The sequence below is a fragment of the Callospermophilus lateralis genome, chromosome 12 (genome assembly GCF_048772815.1).
Source record: "Callospermophilus lateralis isolate mCalLat2 chromosome 12, mCalLat2.hap1, whole genome shotgun sequence".
Lineage (NCBI taxonomy): Eukaryota > Metazoa > Chordata > Mammalia > Rodentia > Sciuridae > Callospermophilus > Callospermophilus lateralis.
This window is the reverse complement of record NC_135316.1, coordinates 86,347,935-86,369,260: the sequence shown is the minus strand read 5'-3', so window position 1 is coordinate 86,369,260 and position 21,326 is coordinate 86,347,935. Positions and strand designations below refer to the sequence as shown.

The 21,326-nt window shown below is 36.3% G+C and overlaps 1 protein-coding gene across 3 annotated transcripts in view; it reads right to left on the bottom strand.

The window, feature by feature from the left end:
* Katnal1 (katanin catalytic subunit A1 like 1) overlaps positions 1-21,326 on the bottom strand; it is an 82,381-nt gene that overhangs the window by 23,991 nt on the left and 37,064 nt on the right. For all 3 annotated transcript variants that reach the window (XM_076872356.1, XM_076872355.1, XM_076872358.1), the window contains 3 exons: positions 13,681-13,808; positions 12,959-13,064; positions 320-478 (listed from right to left, as the gene is read on the bottom strand). In XM_076872356.1, the coding sequence (XP_076728471.1) occupies positions 320-478; positions 12,959-13,064; positions 13,681-13,808 (393 nt within the window). The remainder of the gene's footprint in view (positions 1-319; positions 479-12,958; positions 13,065-13,680; positions 13,809-21,326) is intronic.

Here is a 21,326-nt window from a genome sequence, read left to right as displayed (position 1 = left end):
ATAAAAATATTCTTCTGCTCCACTAATCTTCTAGATATCCAGAAACACTATCCAGTCGATCTATATACAGCCAGAATCTCTTCTACTCTCACTGAGCAAGACACCAGAGGGCTCTCTTCAGAGAGAAAGACACACTGAAGAACATCAACTACCTCACAAAACCCACTGCCCCATTGCTCAAGGCGGGTATATGTCCAGAACTATTGAAATATAACCACAAGCCGTTTTTGAAAAGATTCCTAGGGGAATGGACCTAGAATGTGGGGCCACCATACGCCCACACAAATAGTACTTTAAATCTGAATACACCATCACTCACCATTTCAAACAACAGACGGACTAACTTCTCAGATTCACCTCTGTATTTAGATGTCAGTGTAGAAGAAGAAACATTAAAAAATGTTGTGCCACATTCAGTGGCAACAGCTTTTGCCAGCATAGTCTTACCAGTGCCCGGGGGTCCAACCATCAGCACACCCTGAAATTTCAAAAGATGAATTAAATGATTTTTCAGATTAAAATACTTTTTTTTTTTATATATAAATTATCATGTTGAAGTACATAAACACAGCTGTCACAGTAAGGTCACAGTACATTTGGCAGGAGTTATCATTTTATAGATAGAAAAAAAGTGAAGAGTGATTGAAATAAGTTTCTATACTGTGGGGAGAAAAAGCCAGTAGAAAAGAAGATATAGGAAACAGGTGACAATTACAGGAGTAAGTTCCTGAGGAGATCAAATAATAATAACCATGTAAAAATTCACTGATCTTCAAGACATCAGAGGGTTTTCTTATGGCATTTTCATTATTCACTGATTTGTTTTTGTAGAATATTTGATGTATTTGTTTTCAAATGTAAGCAGCAGTTCAAGTTTAGTTTTTAGTATGTATTTAGTGGCTCTTTTATGATTAATACTATTTTATTTATACTACATTAAGCTGACACAATTCTAGTTAATTTGATTATGTTGGAATGTCCAGTGGATTTCACTGCTACCTTATTACCTCAAATGCATCTTAATTTTTTTGACTAAAAGGTATATATTATAGATGAATGTGGAAGGTAGGATTGGTCCCTTACTGAGGGCAAGGAATGTTGGGTTCAACATGTCACAGAAAATGTCTTTTTTATTTTGAGGAAAACTGCTCTCAGTCTGTGAAGTTTGGCCCAACTCTGCATAGGTGGTGTCAGAAATCGCCAATAAGCCTTCAGTTGAGCCTGGAATCTGGGAGTCATACAACTCATCCCTCTCCCTTTCCCTATATCACACTTTTTCTCAACACCTCTTACAAATCCAGGCCAAACAGTCAGTGCCGTGGCTCTGAATACTGTGACAGCCTCTTCAATATATTCCTTACCTCTCTTCAGCTATGTCCACCTCCAACCAATCAATCCTTCTGCTACTGGAAGAGCATCTTTCTATGTTTGCAAGTCATCTCCAGATAAAGATCTTCGATGACTCAGTATCTTTAGCATGACACATAGGGCTCTTCAAGAAAGGCAGCTACCTCCAGCTACTCAGCAGTCTTTTGTTACATGACCCATAGAAACACTCTATGCTTCAGCCATATGATTCCCCAAACACACTACAACCTCCTACACCTTTCATGTTTGGATAGACAACCATTCTGCCTTAGGGACTTTTCTCGTCACATTTGTGTACTAAACTCTGGTGTCTTTCAAGTCTCAGCTCAGAGGCACCTGCTCTGGAAACCATCCTGATATTCTCCATCACAGATCTAGTTACTCCTCTCTGCTGCCACAGCAGCATGTTTACTACCACACTGTCCTGTGGAACAAATACTGCACGCAATACACTGCATCTGTAATAATAAATATTTATCTGCACGAAGACCATGATTTCCTGTGGGTTGTTATTTAATCATTTTGGTCCTCTGCACTTAGCCTATCACTTGACACGTGGTAACTAATAAATATGTATTTCCCCAAGGTACATTTACTGAATCCTTACGAAGTGTTAGGCCCTGAGGATACATGGTTGACCTAGTCAGAAATCACACATAAATCTTTAAGAAAATTTTAAATTTAATGGGGAACAGAGATAAATAAATTACAGCGCAGTTTAGAAAGTGCTAAGGTAGGCCTGGTAGATGAATAGAGTATCAACATAAGAGTGACTCAGGCATACGTATATATTTGAGCCACTGAGAAATACAGCAGTCTACCTTCTGGACAAGCCCTTGTCTTCTTAGTATAATTTTAAGTGTTGCCTTGGAAAAAAAAGTGACATAATTTGGACTTAAAATTTATAAGGAAGGTCTATTATTTTTTTAGAGAAAATTTTATCCTAGAGATATTCCTTTTTGAATGGCACTGAATATTCTTGTCCTTCACCTCTCTCAATAGCTTCATCCCCTTGGGAGTCTGAGGCAAGAGGATCAGAAGTTCAAAGCCAGCCTCAGCAATTCAGCAAGCCCCAAGCAACTTAGTGAGACCCTGTGTCAAATTAAAAAATAAAAAAGGGCTAGGTTCAATCCCAATACCAAAACAAACAAATTTCAGCCCTGCATATCCAACACTAATGGTGTATTTCCACATGAATATTATACTAAATTCTCAAGCTCAAAAGGAATTCATTATCTCTTTCCCCAGAAGCACCTCAGCTCTTGTTAAGGTTTCAACATCAACAATAATAAACCCATGTCCTAAGTTCTACATTTATGTCACCTCACTCTTTACCCAGAGGCAAAGTCTTGATATTATCTTTGCCCTGTCTCCTTCTTCACATATATATTACATCTGAAAGCTTATCATTCTCCTCCATTAAATACAACTAGCATCTGTCACTTCTATTTTCATAATCATCATCTTAAGAGGCCCTTTGAGTTTTAAGCCTAAACTCCTGATAACCACTTCTGAACCCTCTCGTTGCCTCTTGTCTTTTGCTACTCCTGGGAAGCAGACTGTTCTTCCCAAACCCTCCCCATGTAACTATGCTACCCTCCCTGCCCTAAGAGTTCTCCCCAATGCCTATAAGAAAAGGCTTAAACTCCCACAATTAATCTGGTTTCAACCTATCTTCCCATTTGAATCCTCCACTAATTCTCTATTTAACTTTTACATAGTTCTAACTACTATCAGTATTCTAAGGCCTCTAACTCATTTAATCCTTAAAATATCCAGCAAGGGGCTGGGGATTTGGCTTAAGCAGTAGCGCGCTCGCCTAGCATGTGCAGAGCGCTGGGTTCGATCCTCAGCACCACATAAAATAAAGACATTGTGTCCACCAAAAACTAAAAAATAAATATTAAAAAACTCACTCTCTCTCTCTCTCTCTAAAAAAAAAAAAAATCCAGTAAGATGTCTTTTATTGGGATTCTATAGACAAGGAAACGAGGCATGAAGAAATTCAGTAAATGCTTAAGGTAACAAAACAACAAAGTAGAAAGGGGCCGGAATTTGCACGGAGACAGTCTGGATCCAGGGTCTGTGCCCTTGATCAATACAGGTATACTCTGGAGACATTCAGGCTTCCATTGTAGACAACTGCCATAAAACCAATGTTGAAACAAGCAAGTCACACAGAGCTTTTGGTGTCCCAGTGCGTACACAAGGTATGCTTACATTATATTGTAGTTGTAAGTGTACACTAGCACTATGTTTAAAAAATGTACATACCTTAAATAAAAATACTTTGTTAAAAAAAATGCTAATGATCATTTGACATGTTAGGAAAATGGACCCATTAAACTTGCTTGACAGAGGGTTGCCTCAAATCTTCAATTTATTTTAAGAAATGCAATATCTGCAAAGCACAATAAATCAAAGTGTAATAAAGTAAGCCATGTCTGTACCTTGTTGCTACCTCTCTTATAAAACTCCAACGTATCTATTTCCCAAACATATTTATATTTTCTCACCTACCTTCTGCTGCTTACATCCTATTCCCCCGAAGTTCCAATATCAAATGAAATGTCTGCCCCAACATAATAAAATTCTCGCAGTCCTCCAAATCCCACCGCCTCAGGCATGAAGCCTCTCTAATCATGGCGTGTCTGCTCTCTGCTGAGCTTTGAGAGCACATGTGGCCGGCAGCACCCATCAGACTCCTCCATCGTCTTTAACTGAAAGCCTCCTGCATCTGCCTAACGCTCCATCCAGGATGTCTCACAGACCAGGCACCATGTCTTGAAAATCCCATCTGTGTTCCAAGTTCTCAACCAAGATCCTTATATATAACAGAGCTAGATAAGTATCTGATGGCTAAATAAAGAAATGACTTCACACCTGATATGGGAAAAAGTATGCTGGGGAGGGAGAGGTGTAATAAGCTGATAGATGTAATAAGCTCAGACACACTGAATTTTAAATTTTCTAAAAGAACGATCATGGCTATCACAACCTATCTGGACCTTAATTTTCTAGTGTCAAATTTCAGGGATTTGATAGAATGATCTCAAATGCTCATTTCAATTCTAAAATTCTAGAACTTAGATTTTAAAAACTTTTATAAATTTGATGCATTTTGTGGTCTCTACTTTCACATCTTCTAAAATCTATTTACTGTCCCATTTTTTAAACTTTTATTTAATTTTTAGGGGTAACAAATTTCGAAACAACGCAAAAATCTCTTAAAAATGTCTAATATAACTTTTAAAAGTCAAAGTTCCATATCCTAGAATTTTATTTTTCTAATACAGACAAGAATTCATTAGTCAGGAATAAGATTCATTGCAAATCAATGTTTACACTATTTTCTTAATCCACTGGACAATAAATACTACAAAAGCACATCAAGGAAAAATAAAATACGATTTGACTTTATCAGTTTTAACAGTGAAATAAACAGCTTAAAAGTTAATAGCTAAAGCTGGGCACGGTGGTACACACCTGTAATCCCAGCAGCTTGGGAGGCTGAGACAGGAGGATTACAAGTTCAAAGCCAGCATCAGCAATATCGAAACCCTAAGCAAGTCAGTGAGACCCTGTCTCTAAAACACAAAATAGGGTTGGGGTGTGGCTCAGTGGTCAAGTACCCCTGAGTTCAAGCCCCAGTACAAAAAAAGAAAACGGCTAAAGACCTCTATTAAGAAAAAAAAATTTATGAAAGTCAAAGTATGTTAAACTTTAGAAGGTTAAAAAAATGGTTGCAAATTACACTCACCTTTGGTCAGATACTTTTGCCCCTTGTCCCACATATCACTGTGACCCCAGCCTGCAAACTTTATCCTCTTAGGGATGTAACCTAAATGTCAGTTTGTAGGCCCTCCTTTGGGGAAGCTACCCAGAAGTAAAATGGATCTCATGTCAAAATATAGATCCTCTACTGCAAAACTCCTCTCCATTGATGTTTTGACATAATAAAAATGATAGTTTTATTAAATAATAAAATGTCCATTTTCTTTACTTCAATTTTATTAACCTCTATGATTCTAGATAAATGGAATTGCTGCGCCCCTCCCCTGACTCAGGCAATGGCAAGGCCCTACTGAGGTGGATGGCGCAAGGCGTCCATCCTCTGGAGGAGCGCAGTATGTTTCTGGGAATGGGCTGATTTGTTTTTGTATTCCTTTAATAAGTATAGTTGTGACTTCTCGTATGACCATTGAGTATGAAGGAAAAAACTTTCCCAATAATGCAACTACTTCTAAAGAATAGATCTGTTTGCTCTAAATGCAATGATTCAGCTGTGGAGAGTAAATTGTTAATGTCTAATGAAAAACTCCCTGTATTCCTGTCAAGGAAGTTTTTGAGAAATTAAATTAAAATCTAGAGAAGAAAAATTAATGTTAAGAAGACAGATTAGTGCTTAGTACTGGGCAACTTGTTCTTGTTCCTGTGCACAATGGTTTGTGCTCTTACTCTTGTTTGATTAAAACTAATAACAAGTCAACCACTTGCCATAACCATGGCACCGGTTCCAGTCAGTAAGTCAAGAAAGAATAGTCAAGGTAAAGGCCAATAGTTTGGGACATTTGTAATTATTATTAAAAGTTAACTAAGCAGAAACAGCTCAAAGCAAAACACGAACTAAAAGTACAAATGTTTGCTTATGCATAAGCCAAGATACATTCTTCTATTCTGATTGTAGCTAGGTAATATTTTGTTTCTTTGAATAATGATTCCTGTTTTGTAACCACAAAGTACTGTGAGCCTGCCAAAATGAAAAGTATATATGATCAAGTTCACAAGTAAAGATTGGGATCAACACCTGCACTTTGGTGTCTGTGTTGTTTCTCCACCCCTCTTTCGCCGACTCCTCACCATCCGTTCGTCTCCTGAGACCCCCTGTTGGAGCTGGTCTCCGACATGGAATAGTAAATCCTCTAATATTTTTGTATAGTTAAGCAATTTGAAAAAAAAAAAAATACCTATAATGTTGCCCTATCATGAAAATCACAGGGTAGATCAAAGAGAGAGGGTGACATATGAAAGAAGCTGGAAACTTCAACTGGCAGACCACAAATTCAGAAGGAATTAAGGATTGACCTCACAACCACCAGAAGCCATATATAGCATCACTATTTGGCTAACCCAAACATCTGTGCTTGTTTTTAATGTTGTTTTGTTTTACTGTGATTCAAATATATAAACTGATGATAAAACTGGTCCTAAAAAAAGAAACTATGTCTAGAAAACAATAAATTTTAAGCTTTCTAAAATGACACAAGATATTGGCTATGTAACTCAATCATTTGTTTTCAGTTTTACAAATACCATAGCTAAAATTAGATTCTCAACCAATCAGATTATGTATTACTTTAAGACACATACAAACTTTATTGTAGCAAATGTGTGCTTTTAAAGTATAACATCAGTCCTCAGTCATTATATTAAAATATAAGAGCATAAACATACAATACACTGTAAATACCTACTTAAAACCTTTTGTCTTTTAAATATTTCTAAAAGCTATAGTAAAGAGGAAGTTTTTGGTAATATGTTCCCAAGATAAAATCAGAAATAATCTATAGCAGGATGTTAACAAGACAGCCAAATAGAGTTACCTGTCACTCATCAACTGTATTTCAATTGGAGTGACAAGGGAGCACACTGCAGCGCAGCCACAAAAGTGGCAATATCCTCACACGGAGCATGCAGACCCCAAGACAGCACTGCCTCTCCTCACCATCTCCCCTGGCCAAATGGCCTGGAGCAAAGGCAGACCCCTCTTTAGTAAAAAAAAAAAAGGTAAGCTAGAGACTGGCAACGGTTCTCCTGGCCACTGCAGATGACTATGCAGAATAATCCTGCAGCCCCAACAGGCCCTAAAATCTAAAGAATTGCTATGAGTTCAGGTGGCTGAGAATAAACCCACATTGTACATTCCCATCTCTGTGACCTGAGCTGCTCTAGCTGGTTTCCATCTTCAAACTGGATCCACTGCTGGAGCTCATCCTGCTCTGGGGGTAGCAGCCACCGTGTATCTTCAGTGTTGATATTCCACTGTCATTCACCACGATGCTCACACAAGTGACCAAAGACCATGACCTCAGATGCTTAACCATAGGCTGAGCAGAAAGGCTCATAACATGGCTTCCAAAACTATAAGTTGTTCCCATCCCCTGGAGAACAGTGGACTTGCACAGAGGGGAAACCCTCATATAGCTGGGGGCCCAATACACCCTCAAATCCTGCCTCACAGTCAGCTAGGCACTGGCCCCACCCCTCCAGAGAACCCACCACACAGCCACCACCTCTGGGCACCCATGAACATCCAACAGCAAAACCACACACACCACCAGAGTCACAAACACAACCTCGGCCACTGACACAACCACTGACATCACTGATGAGGATTGCAGCTAAAGAAACTGCACAGAAATGACACTCAGAATCAGTGTGTCCACTCAGAATCAGCAGACACACCACACCCAACCAGCACCTTTTCACCCACCACGGCGCTCTCCCCCATAGGGAAGGTCAGGTAAACATCCCATAAAATTGGAAAGGGCAACTTTCCAATGCTCATACATCAATGTAGAAAAGAAAAACAAAAACAAAACTACACACACAAAAAAAAAAAAAAAAAGTAAAGAAAAATGACACCCCCAAAGAAGTACAATAGTTCCCCAGTACTGGAATCAAGGAAAAGGAAACTTGTGAAATGTTTCAAAAGGAAATCAAAATAATAATCTTTAAAAAGTTCATTGAGAAATAAGGGAATACAGACAAACAAGTCAGTCATGATCTGAATAAGAAATTCAACAAAAATATAACATGAGAAGAATCAAACAAAAACCCTGCAACTGAAGAAATCAAGAATGAAATGAAACAACTGAGACCCAATTGACTAGATCAAGCAGAAGAATTTCTTAACTTGAAGACAGATCTTTTAGATTAACCCACTCAGAATGTAACAACAACAATTTTAAAAAAGAATAAAAAGAGCAAAGAAAGCTTATGCAAAATTGGGACATTCCCAATAAGCAATCAAATATTGAACTATCGGGTTTCCAGAAGGAAAAGAGATGAAGAAAGCTACAGAAACATATCAAACAAAATAATCATCGAACACTGCCCAAGTCTTGGGGGAGATACTGACATCAAACCCATAAAGCTCATAGACTTACCTGGAAGAGGTTCTCTCCAAGGCACATTAAAACCAAGTGCAGAAGTCAAGACAGAGTTCTAATAGTAACAAAAGAAAAAGTGTGATGTGCTAGGAAATCTACAACACTGGACTAACAGCAGTTTCCCAGCAGAAACCTGCAAGCCAGCAGAGTGCTAAAGAAAAACAGCTACCAGTCAAGAATAATATACCCAGCAAAGCTACTCTTTAGAAATCATGGAGAAGTAAAGCTTTTTCTCAAAAAAAAAAAAAAAAAAAAAGCTGGATTGGTTTTATAAGAAATGCTTAAGGGAGTCCTACGTTTGGAAGCAAAAGGGTGATAATTACCATCATGAAAACACATGAAAGCAGAAGACTTTCATAAATACATACACAAAGGAGAAACAGAAAATAGTGAAATCTTATTACTACAGAAAAGTATCAAATCACAAAGGTCAATAAGAGAGGAAGAAACAAAGGATATACAAACAGAAAAAAATTAACAAAATGACAAGAGTAGATCACTACCTATTAACAGTAACTCTGAATGCAAATGAATTAAATTTTCCAGTTAAAAGATATAGATACGAGCTGGCGCTGGGGCTCAGCAGTAGAGCACTTGTCTCACTATGTGAGGCCCTGGGTTCTATCCTCAGCACCACATAAATAAAATAAAGGTATTGTGTCCAGCTAGAACTCAAAAAAAAAAAAAAAAAATTTAAAAAACAGATATAGACAGACTAGGTTTTAAAAAAAAAAAAAGCAAAACACAACTATATGTTGCCTATAAACAACTTGCTTCACTGATAAAGACACCCAGATACCAAAAGTGAAAGAGATGGAAAAATATATTATATGCACCTGAAAACCAAAAGCAAGCTAGTAGCTACTCATTCCAGATAAAACAAACTCTACATCAAAAATCATAAAAAGGGCAGGGGCTGTGGCTCAGTGGTAGAGCGTTCACCTAGCATGTGTGAGGCCCTGGGTTCGATCCTCAGCACCACATTAAAATACATAAATAAAATACAGGTATTGTGTCCAACTACAACTAAAAAAAAAAAAAAAATACCACAAAAAATCATAAAAAGACAATTGCAGAAGCTTGAATAACGTACAGTAAAAGAGGAGGGAAGGATAAGATAACACAAAGAACCAATCAAATACAAATTAATAGACAAGCAAAAGGAAGTCTAGTAGAGAAAGGAGAATGGGAGGATCATGCACTGAAAGTGATCTCCATGATGGACAAGTTTGTCAGAATGAACCCAATACTATGTACATCTACAAAGTTCCAATTTTTAAAAAAATGACCTTAAAAACAGTGAAAGAAAAAAATACATAAAAAAGTGGCAGAGAACACAGTGGTAAGAGGATTTTATATACTCACATAGATATACATAAATTCAAGGAGACAGATACACATAAATAAATAAACAAATAAATATTATGTATATCCACATCCCAACAGAGGATCACTGAAATATAAAAAGCAAATATTACTAAATCTAAAAGGAAATACAAATACAAACAGAAAAAAATTACATAAATGACCAGAGTAGATCACTACCTGTCAACAGTAACCTTGACAGGTTAACCTTCACTACACATACAATAGTTGGGTACTGCATCACCTATATGGATAGATCAATCATCCAGACAGAAAATAAGCAAAGAAACCTAAGTTAAACTATACTATAGACCACATGGAACCAATTTACAGAATATTTCACCTAATGTTTTTCTCATCAGAACATGAAAAAATTTCCGAAATAAACTTTGTTACAAAACAAGTCTCAACAATTTTTTAATAATCAAAATCATTATTATGTATCATTTCTGACCATATAAAATGGAATAAAATTAGAAGTCAACAAAAGGACCTGTGGGAATTGTACAAATACATGGGAATTAAATAACATGTTACTGAATAACCTGAAGAATTAAAACAGAAATTTTAAAATGTCTTAAGACAAATGAAAAAAGAAGCATAATACACCAAAACCTATGGGAAACAGCAAAAGAAATACTATGAGTGAAATTGAGCAATACATGTCTTCAATACATGTCTTCTTCAAAAAAGGAAAAAGATCTCAAATAAACCATTTAATAGTGCAACTCAAAGAACTGAAACAGCAAGAACAAACCATACTCATAACTAATAGAAGGAAGAAAGGAAGTGAAGAGAGAAAAGAAGGAAGGGAGGGGGTGGAGGGGAAGGAGAGGGGGAGGAAGGAGGGAGGGAAGAGAAAAAAAGAAAAAAGAAACAATAAATTGAGACTAAAATAATACAAAAGATCAACAAAAGAAAATTTTGGGTTTTTAAAAAGATAAACAAAATTGACAAACCTTTAACTAGACTAAGAAGAAAGAGGAGCGGGGAGGATAGGGAGGAAGAAGAGTCAAGTAAATACATAAAATCAGAAATGAAAAAGGATTTATTAAACTGATACCACAGAAATACAAAGATTATTCCAGACTATTACGTACAACTTCATAACAACAAATTGGAAATCCTAGAAGAAATGTGTAACTTCCCAGACACACATAACCTACCAAGACTGCATCATGAAGAAACAGATACCTAAACAAACCAATAATGAGGAATGAGTGGCAAATAAGTATATGGGAAAATGCTCGACATCACCGATCACCAGGGAAATTCAAGTCAAAAACCACAATAAGATGTCACCTTACCCCTATGGCTACTACCAAAAGATAAAAAATAATAAGTGCTGGTAAGGATACGAACAAAAGAGAACTCTCAAACACTGTTGGTGGGAACATAAATCATACAGCAATTATGAAAAACAGTATGAAGGTTCCTCAAAAAAATTAGAAATAGAACTACCATATAATCTTACAATCCCAGTACTGAGTGTACATATCCAAAGGAAATAAAATCAGTATGTCAAAGACATATCTGCACTCCCATTTCATTGTTTATTGTAGCACTATTCACAAGAGCCAAGATATGAAATAGCCTAGACTTTCATCCATGAATGAATGAATACAATGTTATATGTCTGTCGTGGAATAGTATTCACCTATGAAAAATGAAACCTTGTGATGTGTGGCAACAGGAATAATCTTTGAGGACATCTTAGTGTTAAGTAAAGTAAGTGAGGCATAAAAGGACAAACACTACACTTTCTCATTTATATGTGGAACCTAAAAAAAAAATGGTCTCAATATTAGAGGATGGGAAGGGCATGGGAAAGAAGGGGATGGGAAGAAGGTGGTCAACAAGTAGCCGGATAGGAGGAATAACCTGTAATGTTCTACAGCAAATAGGGTAACTATGGCTGACAACAATTAATTGTATGTTAGCTAAAGAGGATTCTGAATGTTCCAACATAAAGAAATGACAAATATTTGAGATAATGGATATGCCAATTACTCTGATTTTATCATTATACACTGTATATTGTTTGAAATATCACACTGTATTGCATAAATACACACTATTTGTCAATCAAAATAAAGTATGTATTAGAAATAAAAGTGATCTATAATAAATATAGTCTTTAAAAGCTTTCAAGTTATGAGAGGCAGTCTAAGCATTATGAGTGTTTCAGACTATTCAGGTAAATTCACAATGTGTCCTCCTCTTTCTGGCACATGAATAAAGAGGATGAAGCATTCAATAAACAAACAGACCTTTCTAGCTAAGCCAGAAGAGCACAGTAAGAGCAGGCTTTCATTACATTCTACTAATCAAAATAAATGGAAGACTCTGCCTATGGCTAAGTTAAAAAAAAATATATATATATATATGGCTGGGGTTGTGGCTCAACAGTAGAGCGCTCGCCTAGCATGTGCGAGGCCCTGGGTTCGATCCTCAGCACCTCATAAAAATAAAATAAAGAGGTTTAAAATAAAAATGTTCCAAGCAGGAAGGTAGTTTCCAGAGAGCTTGGGAGAGTTTCTAATATGTAGAATGACACTGTGAACTTAAGGGACTTGGGCCTGGGTAGGCTTTAACTCTATGGTAGCAGGTAAACGAGAAAGAAACAAACTTTCTGATTTTGTCTGAGAATTATACTGAGCCTCGATTAAATGAAAATCAGAAAAACTAATGATTAGTGAGAAACACAACAACTTAAAGGTATTCATTTGATCAAACACTTATTCTGTAAGACTATGTGATATTGCTGTTTAATTTATTTTTTATATACAGAAATAACATCTTGGAAATTCTTAAAATTGGCCTCTAGCTCAGACCTGAGGTGGGAAAAAAAAAAAGACAATAGCTTCAACCCTCCAAGCCCATGTTTGGCACACAGCCACAGCACCTAATTCAAACCCATGTGTTCTGGATGTCCACAGACCTCCCCTGACATTCACAAACCATGTGAGACACATAAACATCTCCAGCAATGCTGCCTTTCATTACCATGCAAGCAACATGCTTATGCCAAAACTACTTTAATAAATCCTCACCTTCCACGGCCTTCTAATTCCTTTGAAAAAATCAGGCATCCACATTGGAAGAACAACAGCTTCTCTTAGCAATTTCTTTGCTTCTTCCAGATCTGCTATATCATCCCTATATAAGAACAACAAAGTTTTATGATGTTTTTATCCAGGATGCTATGATTTATGGTTGAAACTAATTCTTTTATATTTTTTACTTATGAAATTATTTTAATATTAAGAACATTGTTCTAATTCTTACTGCATAAAATGATCAGTGAAAACACTACAGTTATTAAGACATGTTATTTAATTAATGAACTTTGTCAGTGAAATCAACATCAAATTAATGTGAAATATCCTTGGTTTTATACATACACACACACACACACACACACACACACACACACACAAAACCACTGAGCCACAACACCAGCCCTTTTTTATATTTTATTTAGAGACAGGGTCTCACTGAGTTGCTTAGGGCCTCACTAAGTGGCTGAGGCTGGCTTTGAACTCACAATCCTCCTGTCTCAGGCCCCCCTAACCACTGAGATTACAGATGTGCACAAACACATCCGGTTCCTTGGTTATATTCTGACAGAAGGTTCCCATCAATTCTATGTACTCATATTATCAATGAAGACATAATCAATAGATTAATGGATAAAAAGAAAAGGCTCAACACCAAGTCAATCTATGATCTGTTTTCTCCTCTACTTTAATTCAAGAATTTAAAAGACTCTAACCAATGAATGCTGGGATTCCTGGATACAATGTCTCTCTCAAGGGCTTCCACCAGATCCTTATCATATCCAGCACCATCAAATTTTGGAATTTCACCATCACTTGCACCATCTTGCATATTTTTTCTTCCCTGGGGACAGGTATAAAAAAGTTCTGATCAATAACAGGATCATTTTTAATTAACATCATTAAGTTTTCAAAATGTTATAATCACTTTTTTTTTTTTTAAGTGTGAATTGAACCAGGGGCACTCTACCACTGAGCTAAACCCTCAGCTCTATTTTTTGAGACAGGTTCTCACTAAGTTGCCCAGACTGTCCTCAAATTTGCGATCCTCCTGTCTCAGCCTCCCGTGTCACTGAGATAAGTCATGTGCCAACATATCCAGCTATAATCATCTTTAAAATATCTTCCTACAATTTAAAATTGTGTTTTCTGATTGTTCAAGTGCCTTTCTTCCCTACGTATCAGAATTAGATTAACTGGTCAAATTTATTATAAATATCTTCAAACCTACATTCTTAGGGGGATAATTGCAGATAAAGCGAAAATGTTCCTTGCTAGATCCAAACAGACTAGAAAAAGTCTCTCTGAACTGGTAACTGGAGAGGATTTCCACCACTGCTACAGAATAATTAGAATATTAATACATGACAAAACAGAAAATTAATTCACTCAGACTACTATGTAGCAGAAAATCCCATATACATTATTAAATGTAGCAACCTGCAGGGTAGACATTATTTTTCCTTCTTTTTATAGATAAGTAATTTAAGTTTACTAGTAAACATGAAGGTAGAGATTTATTTTTTAAGGTGGAGATTTATTCCAGTCTGTCTGCCTCCCTAAACCCATACCATTGCATCAGATCATCTCATGTCTAAGATGAATTAAAGAGGGCAGAACTATTAGATTCTCCAAAGAATCTGAGAAAGAGGCTGCAGACGAGGAAATAGTCAGGACTGGGCAACTGCACCTTACTGAGCCTTTTCCTTTAACCATAAGTAACCCCTCATGATTCAGGGTTTCTTCCAGTGGGTTTTTGAGGCCCATCATAAAGTCACTGTAACGACAATGATAAAATGACCACTTCAAATCATATTTCTAAGATCATTAAAGCAATATGCTTTTACCCCAAATTCTTCATTTAATGACATGGTGACTTTATTTTAAAAGTATATGCTAGGGTTTCTAGTTACGGAATATTGCCAAAATTCACTCAGCTTTGAAGACACTTACATAAAACATTAATTTGCCAGAGATAGTTCGACTAGGGAACTACTTTGACAGGCAGAGCCAAATACCATGCCCATAGCTTTGAACAGCCCCAAGTTACCACCTAATATAAAAATGAAGGGTGGAAATGGTTAAAGTGAGTCAACCTCCTGAAAAAAGATAACAGAACAGGGTGACCTTCTCTGATCCTATTTCTTCTGAGATAAACAAAAGGAACAATAAGTGCTGAGACTAAATAGCTCCCTTTTGTAGATCCTCCTGTTATTTTAGCCAAAGGTAAAGACCAAACAATATTCTAGTGAGCTGACCCCCAAATAAATAATATATCCAGGCAATATGGCAGCAGTATTAAATTAAATTTTCAAGAAAGAGCCTCACATTTCAATGACATATCAATACTGACACTATCCAAAGAAGGAAATTGCTGGCACAATGGCATACGCCTATAATCCCAGAGGCTCTGGAGGCTGAGGTAAGAGGATCGGAAGTTCATAGTCAGCCTCAGCAATTTAGGAAGGCACTAAGCAACTCGGTGAGACCCTGTCTCTAAATAAAATACAAAATAGGGCTGGGGATGTGGCTCAATGGTTGAATGCCCCTGAGTTCAATCCCTGGTACCCCCCAAAAAGAGAAGTAAATTTCTGGTACCTCTACCAAACAAACATAAGTTCAGCAGAGTCACATTTTACATTACGAACAGGCCAATGCTACAAAGTTATTTAAACAAATCAATGGAACACTCTACGATTATTTTTAAATTATTCTAGAAATAAAATAACTAAGGAATACAAGAGAAACTTATACAACTATAGCTTAACAAGCCTTCACAGGGTATTGTTGCTAGTCTTGCTTTGCATCTTAAAAAATACCGACAAACAAATTATAGCCAGGGAAGGATGTCCAGGGTGACAAAGGTTTAAAAAATATGCCACAAGGAAAAGATAAGAACATTGGGGACATCTAAGCTGCAGAAGAAAATGCTAATCCAGCAAGGCAACCAACTACAACTACCCTGCTCCATCTTACTCCAAAGAAAAGAATCAGGACCCATATCAAGTAACAAAAGAAGCAGATTTCAGATCAACAAAAGAAAGAATTTTTCTAACAATGGTCCTGTCCAACAAAGGAGTCAAATCTCTTGTTAGGCAGTGAGCTGCCTGACATGATTACTGGCTAATCAGTAATAAAAACCACTGGCCTGAAGTCATGAGGATGTCTAAGCTGAATAAGAGCTGACCTTTGATTCTTTCTGTAAAGCCACAGTCTCTCCTTGCCCAGTGTTGCCTGGACTCACTGGCCCAAGGCAAGTGCAAGATTCCTTGCACATCTCATTATTTCTTTTTTTAAAAAAGTAACTTGGTAAGGGAGAGAGAAGGGAAATTGCATGGAAATGGAAGGAGACCCTCACTGTTATACAGAATTACATATAAGAGGAAGTGAGGGGAAAGGAAAAAAAAAAAACAAGGGAGAGAAATGAATTACAGTAGATGGGGTAGAGAGACAAGATGGGAGGGGAGGGGAGGAGAGGGGAGGGGGGATAGTAGAGGATAGGAAAGGTAGCAGAATACAACAGTCACTAGTATGGCAGTATGTAAAAATGTGGATGTGTAACTGACGTGATTCTGCACTCTGTATACGGGGTAAAAATGGGAATTCATAACCCACTTGAATCTAATGTATGAAATATGATATGTCAAGAGTTTTGTAATGTTTTGAACAACAAACAAAAAAAAGAAATAAAAAAAAGTAACTTTGTGTTCTCTTTCATATCTGTTTAGCATGTCAGACTGATAGCTTAAAGTCATACACTACTTACTGGGTAGCAGGCACTATTGTAACTTCTTGACATATATTAACTCACTTGTTCTTCCTAAAAGTCCCATGGGATAGATACTTTTATTATTTTTACTTTACAGATGAGAAAACTGAGGAACAGAGAGGATAAGTAAATGGTCCAAAGACACACAGCTAGAACCTAGGTGATTAAGCTCCAGAATCGGTGAATTTTGTTCACTCTGGCATACTGCAGCACACACCTGGGCTACTCCTACCCTGATGTGAGCAGCAAACCCAGGAAAAGTTGGACAAGGTCGCTAAACTGCATTCTCCCCTAAGATTATTTTGCAAAGTAAAATAGGTTGATATATCAAAACAGTGCTTTATAATTTTGGTGTCATGTACTGCACTGGAAAACTAATACAAAACACATTTAGGTTGAAATAATAGATCCAGAGGATTCTACATACTTACCAATATATCTGTTTTTTTTTTCAACAATATTTAAGAGTACTTACTATGTGCCAGATACAGGGAATATAACAATGAACAAATACATAGAAACCCTGCCATCATGAAGCACACATGCAAGTTAGAGGACACAGTATGTAAAAGAGAAAAATACGTAATAAAACATTTAGGGGCAGAATTAGCAAGTATAAATGCCTCAAGGTGGAAGTAGGCTTGGCCAGTTCCAAGAACAAGAAGGAAATTAACAAAAAGGAGAAAGAGGAGAAGGAAAGTGGGTCAGAGGTAATGGATGCCGTCCATGTAGGGCCTTATAGCCCATTATATAGACTTCGGCTTTTAGTCTAAGACAGAAAATCAATGGAAGTTTTTGTAACAAAGAGGAACATAATCTGACCTCTGTTTAAAAGGAATTCCCTGGCTGCTATATTATAAATAGACCAGAGTAGGGGGTTGTCTTGTGCTCTATTCTACCATTTCTGTAGTACACTGACAAGCTAGCATGAGTGAACCATCCTAAAAAAGGAGAAAACATTTAAATATGGTTACTAAGAGCCACATTTAATCTTACTATATATGAAATACCACACTGAAACAGAGCTCATGAACTCCTAGTATAATAGCCCTGAACAGTGGGATTCAATGGGTAAGTGGGATTGAAAGTGGGAGTCAATGAGCAAGGTTTGAACACAGCAAAACCATTCAGTCTATGAAAATATGTTGAGTAGTCTTTTGAACGAGGGGTTAAAAGATTTGAATATGAACCTTCCTGCGACCCAGGAGCTCATCCCCACTCAAAGACTAAGCTGATGGAAAAGAAAACCAAGTGTGGGTTTTTGTAAAAAAGCACCAACTTCCACAAATAAGGTTGGAATTACAGATCATAAGTTCAATCAAAGGGTTTAGATTTAAAGGAAAAAAAAAACTAGCTGGGCACAGCAGCACACACCTGTAGTCTCAGAGGCTTGGGAGGCTGAGGAAGGAGGACTGCAAGTTCAAAGCCAGCCTCATCAAAAGCAAGGAGCTAAGCAACTCAGTGAGACCCTGTCTCTAAATAAAACACAAAACAGGGCTGGGGATGTGGCTCAGTGGTCGAGTGCCCCTGAATTCAGTCCCTGGTACAAAAAACAAACAAACAAAAAAACTACTTTATTATAACATAATAATGTTTTTAAAACCAGCTCTATAAATTAGCTGCCATAATATTAAAAAAAAAATTTGTGCTGTGATTTACTATCCAAAGGCCAGAATGTTTCTTAGGACCAAGTCACTGGAAATACAAATGGTTAATAAGCATACGAAAGGGTTTTCAATCTCATAAGTTATAAGGCAAATGCGCGATACACAGTAAACATGCTGGTAAAATCACAGGTAATACGATTACACCTAAAAAAGACTGGCAACATTAAATGCTAGCAAGCATGTGTAGCATCATTCTCCACAGGTAAGAATGGAAACGAGATCACTACTTTGCCAAAATACTTGGTATTACATACTAAAGTTTAATTCATAGAAATCCTATAACCCAACAATTCCACTCCTAGAGATATACTCTCCAGAAACACACACACACACACACACACACACACACACACATACATACACGCACCTCAAAGGAGATGAATATAATGATCTCAGGTAGCATTATTCATAACAGTTCCAAACTAAAGGCAATTCAAATATCCATTGACAAGAAATAGATTTAATTGGGCTGGGGCTGGGGCTCAACGGTAGGGCACTCGCCTAGCACATGAAGGCCCTGGGTTCGATCCTCAGCACCACATAAAAATAAATAAATAAAATAAAGGTACTGTGTCCAAGTACAACTAAAAAAGGAAATAAGATTTAATTACACATATACTGTATGACAATGAAAATAAACTAGTGTATTTGCAACAGCATGGAAGACACAAATATATTTAGCAAAAAAAAAAAAAAGCCAGATGCAAAAGAATGTTTAACTGTACATAAAGTTTCAAATGAGGCACAGATAATCTATAGCACTAGAAAGCAGAAGAGTGGTTGCCTCTGGGAAAGAAGAAAATGGAAGAAATTAGAAGAGATCATGAACATAACTTCTGAGGGACCAAATGTTCTACTTCTTGACCCTGAGGGTTACATCTATTATAGGACAGTTACAAGTTACAATGCTATGCTGGAACTGTTTCTTTTTGACTTGTGAGAGTCAATAATTAAATTTTCAGGAATTTTGTGAGCCAGCTATGAAACACTGCCATTAGTAAAAAGTAAATTACACAAATTTAGAATGTATTATGTTTTTAGATAAAATAGTACTCAAAATTCCTTTCTTCTAATGACCTTAGCGTTATCTATTCTCTGGAGGTTACTCAAACCTACAATGTCTTACGGTGGAAACACTATATGGTAGAAGGCTATCTATTCTCACCTAGAATCATTTCAGTGTCATCATATGGAAATCTGTCACAGTGGACATATGCTACAAAAAGAGCTGATTTGTTCTGTTGATTGTCTAGACTTTTAGAGGTGAAGAGAAAATTTTTAATAATGCAATTAAACTTAAAAGTGTGTCATTTCAATTGTTGTTATATTATAAATAGCACACAAAAAAATTCTTCCATATGTGTAAATTATCCAAATTATCAAAGCTGCTCAAGTCACTGATGAATAAGTGAATTCCAGCATATTTTTATTGTTTAATTACCATCTTACTAATAAAAACACATTATCCACCAACATTCATTTCAGCAGTACATTTCCCCATCAAATGCAAATGCAGGTCAGGTACAGATATGAAAATTGGGCCAAATCAGCAAAAGCATTCTGTGAGAGTCCACTGGCTCTATGAAATTTACAATAAAAATAATATAAGGTAGAATACTGTTTATAAATTATGTGCTACACAACTGATTTATAACAAACTCGCGTGTGAATGTGTACTTGTGTACGAGAGTCCTCAAGGACAAGTAAATTTGCTACTACACTAAAAATTCAAATACACAAAGAACCTTGGGCAAGATATGTAATTTCTCTTATCCTCACTTTTTTATATCAATAAAGTGAGTTGTGAGAGTACAGCAGCAGCTTTCAAAATTCTGACCATGACTTAACACAATAAATGCACTTTTTAGATCATAAGTGAGAATACAAAAATATGTTGATACAACTAAATTTTTATATATTTACATAACTAAATTTTTTCTCATACTATCTTTATTATGGGCAATAAACTGAATTTTCTAGTTTATTTATTTATTTACTTATTTATGCATGCTGATTTTAAAATGAAGCTGGCCAAGGTGGGGTATAGGGACAGAGACTATAAAGGATGCTTCCAATATTCACTTTCAAATTACCTCTCAATGGAATAGGATATTTATCAGTTTTACCTAACAGCTTCAAACCCTATCATAGAATTCAGTTAGTTTCAGGAACTGCAGTATTCTAATGAATAATTGAGGGTTATGATAATCAGAACCAAACAAATACACCTTTCAAATTCTAAGGAAGTTTCCCTGAGTTTGTTTAGTTCCTTTTATTTTTCGTGACTCAGAAAATCCTTTATTTCTGAACAAGTAGAAGGCTTCTCTCTCTCTCTCTTTTTTTTTTTTTTTAATAAATGGCTTACTTTACAGTGACATTCTGAGTACCTAAATGTCAATAAAAAAAGCTAATATTTAGAAAATTATTTGAAAACATCATAAATGAAAGACTATCTTATAACCTCCAGACAAAAAGGTATTAGATATTCAAATGCTGCTTGGTTGTTTTGTTCTCGGCTTCAGCATCATTAACACATTTAAAAAATCAACATTTATTCTAGATTATTTTTTTCAAATCTAATTCAGATTTTAACAATCTAGTTTGGTATGTAAGAATACTACATAATATGGGAGGTGGGGAATACAAAGATATGTGACTTTACAAATTCCATTCTTCTAGGCTTCCTTTTTCACTCCTGGCAAGTTACTTTAGCGCTATATACCAAAGTTTTCTCATCTGTAAAATAGCAATAATAAGACACCTACTTCTTGAAACTGTTGCATGAATTATTATGTAATCACTCTGAATGGTGCCTAGCAATAGAAGCATCCAATAAACCATGGTCACAGTTCTTCTCTTATACTACATGAAATTAAAGACAAAGTTCATTATCTTGTTTTAAAAGTTTACCTAAAAGCTAATATCA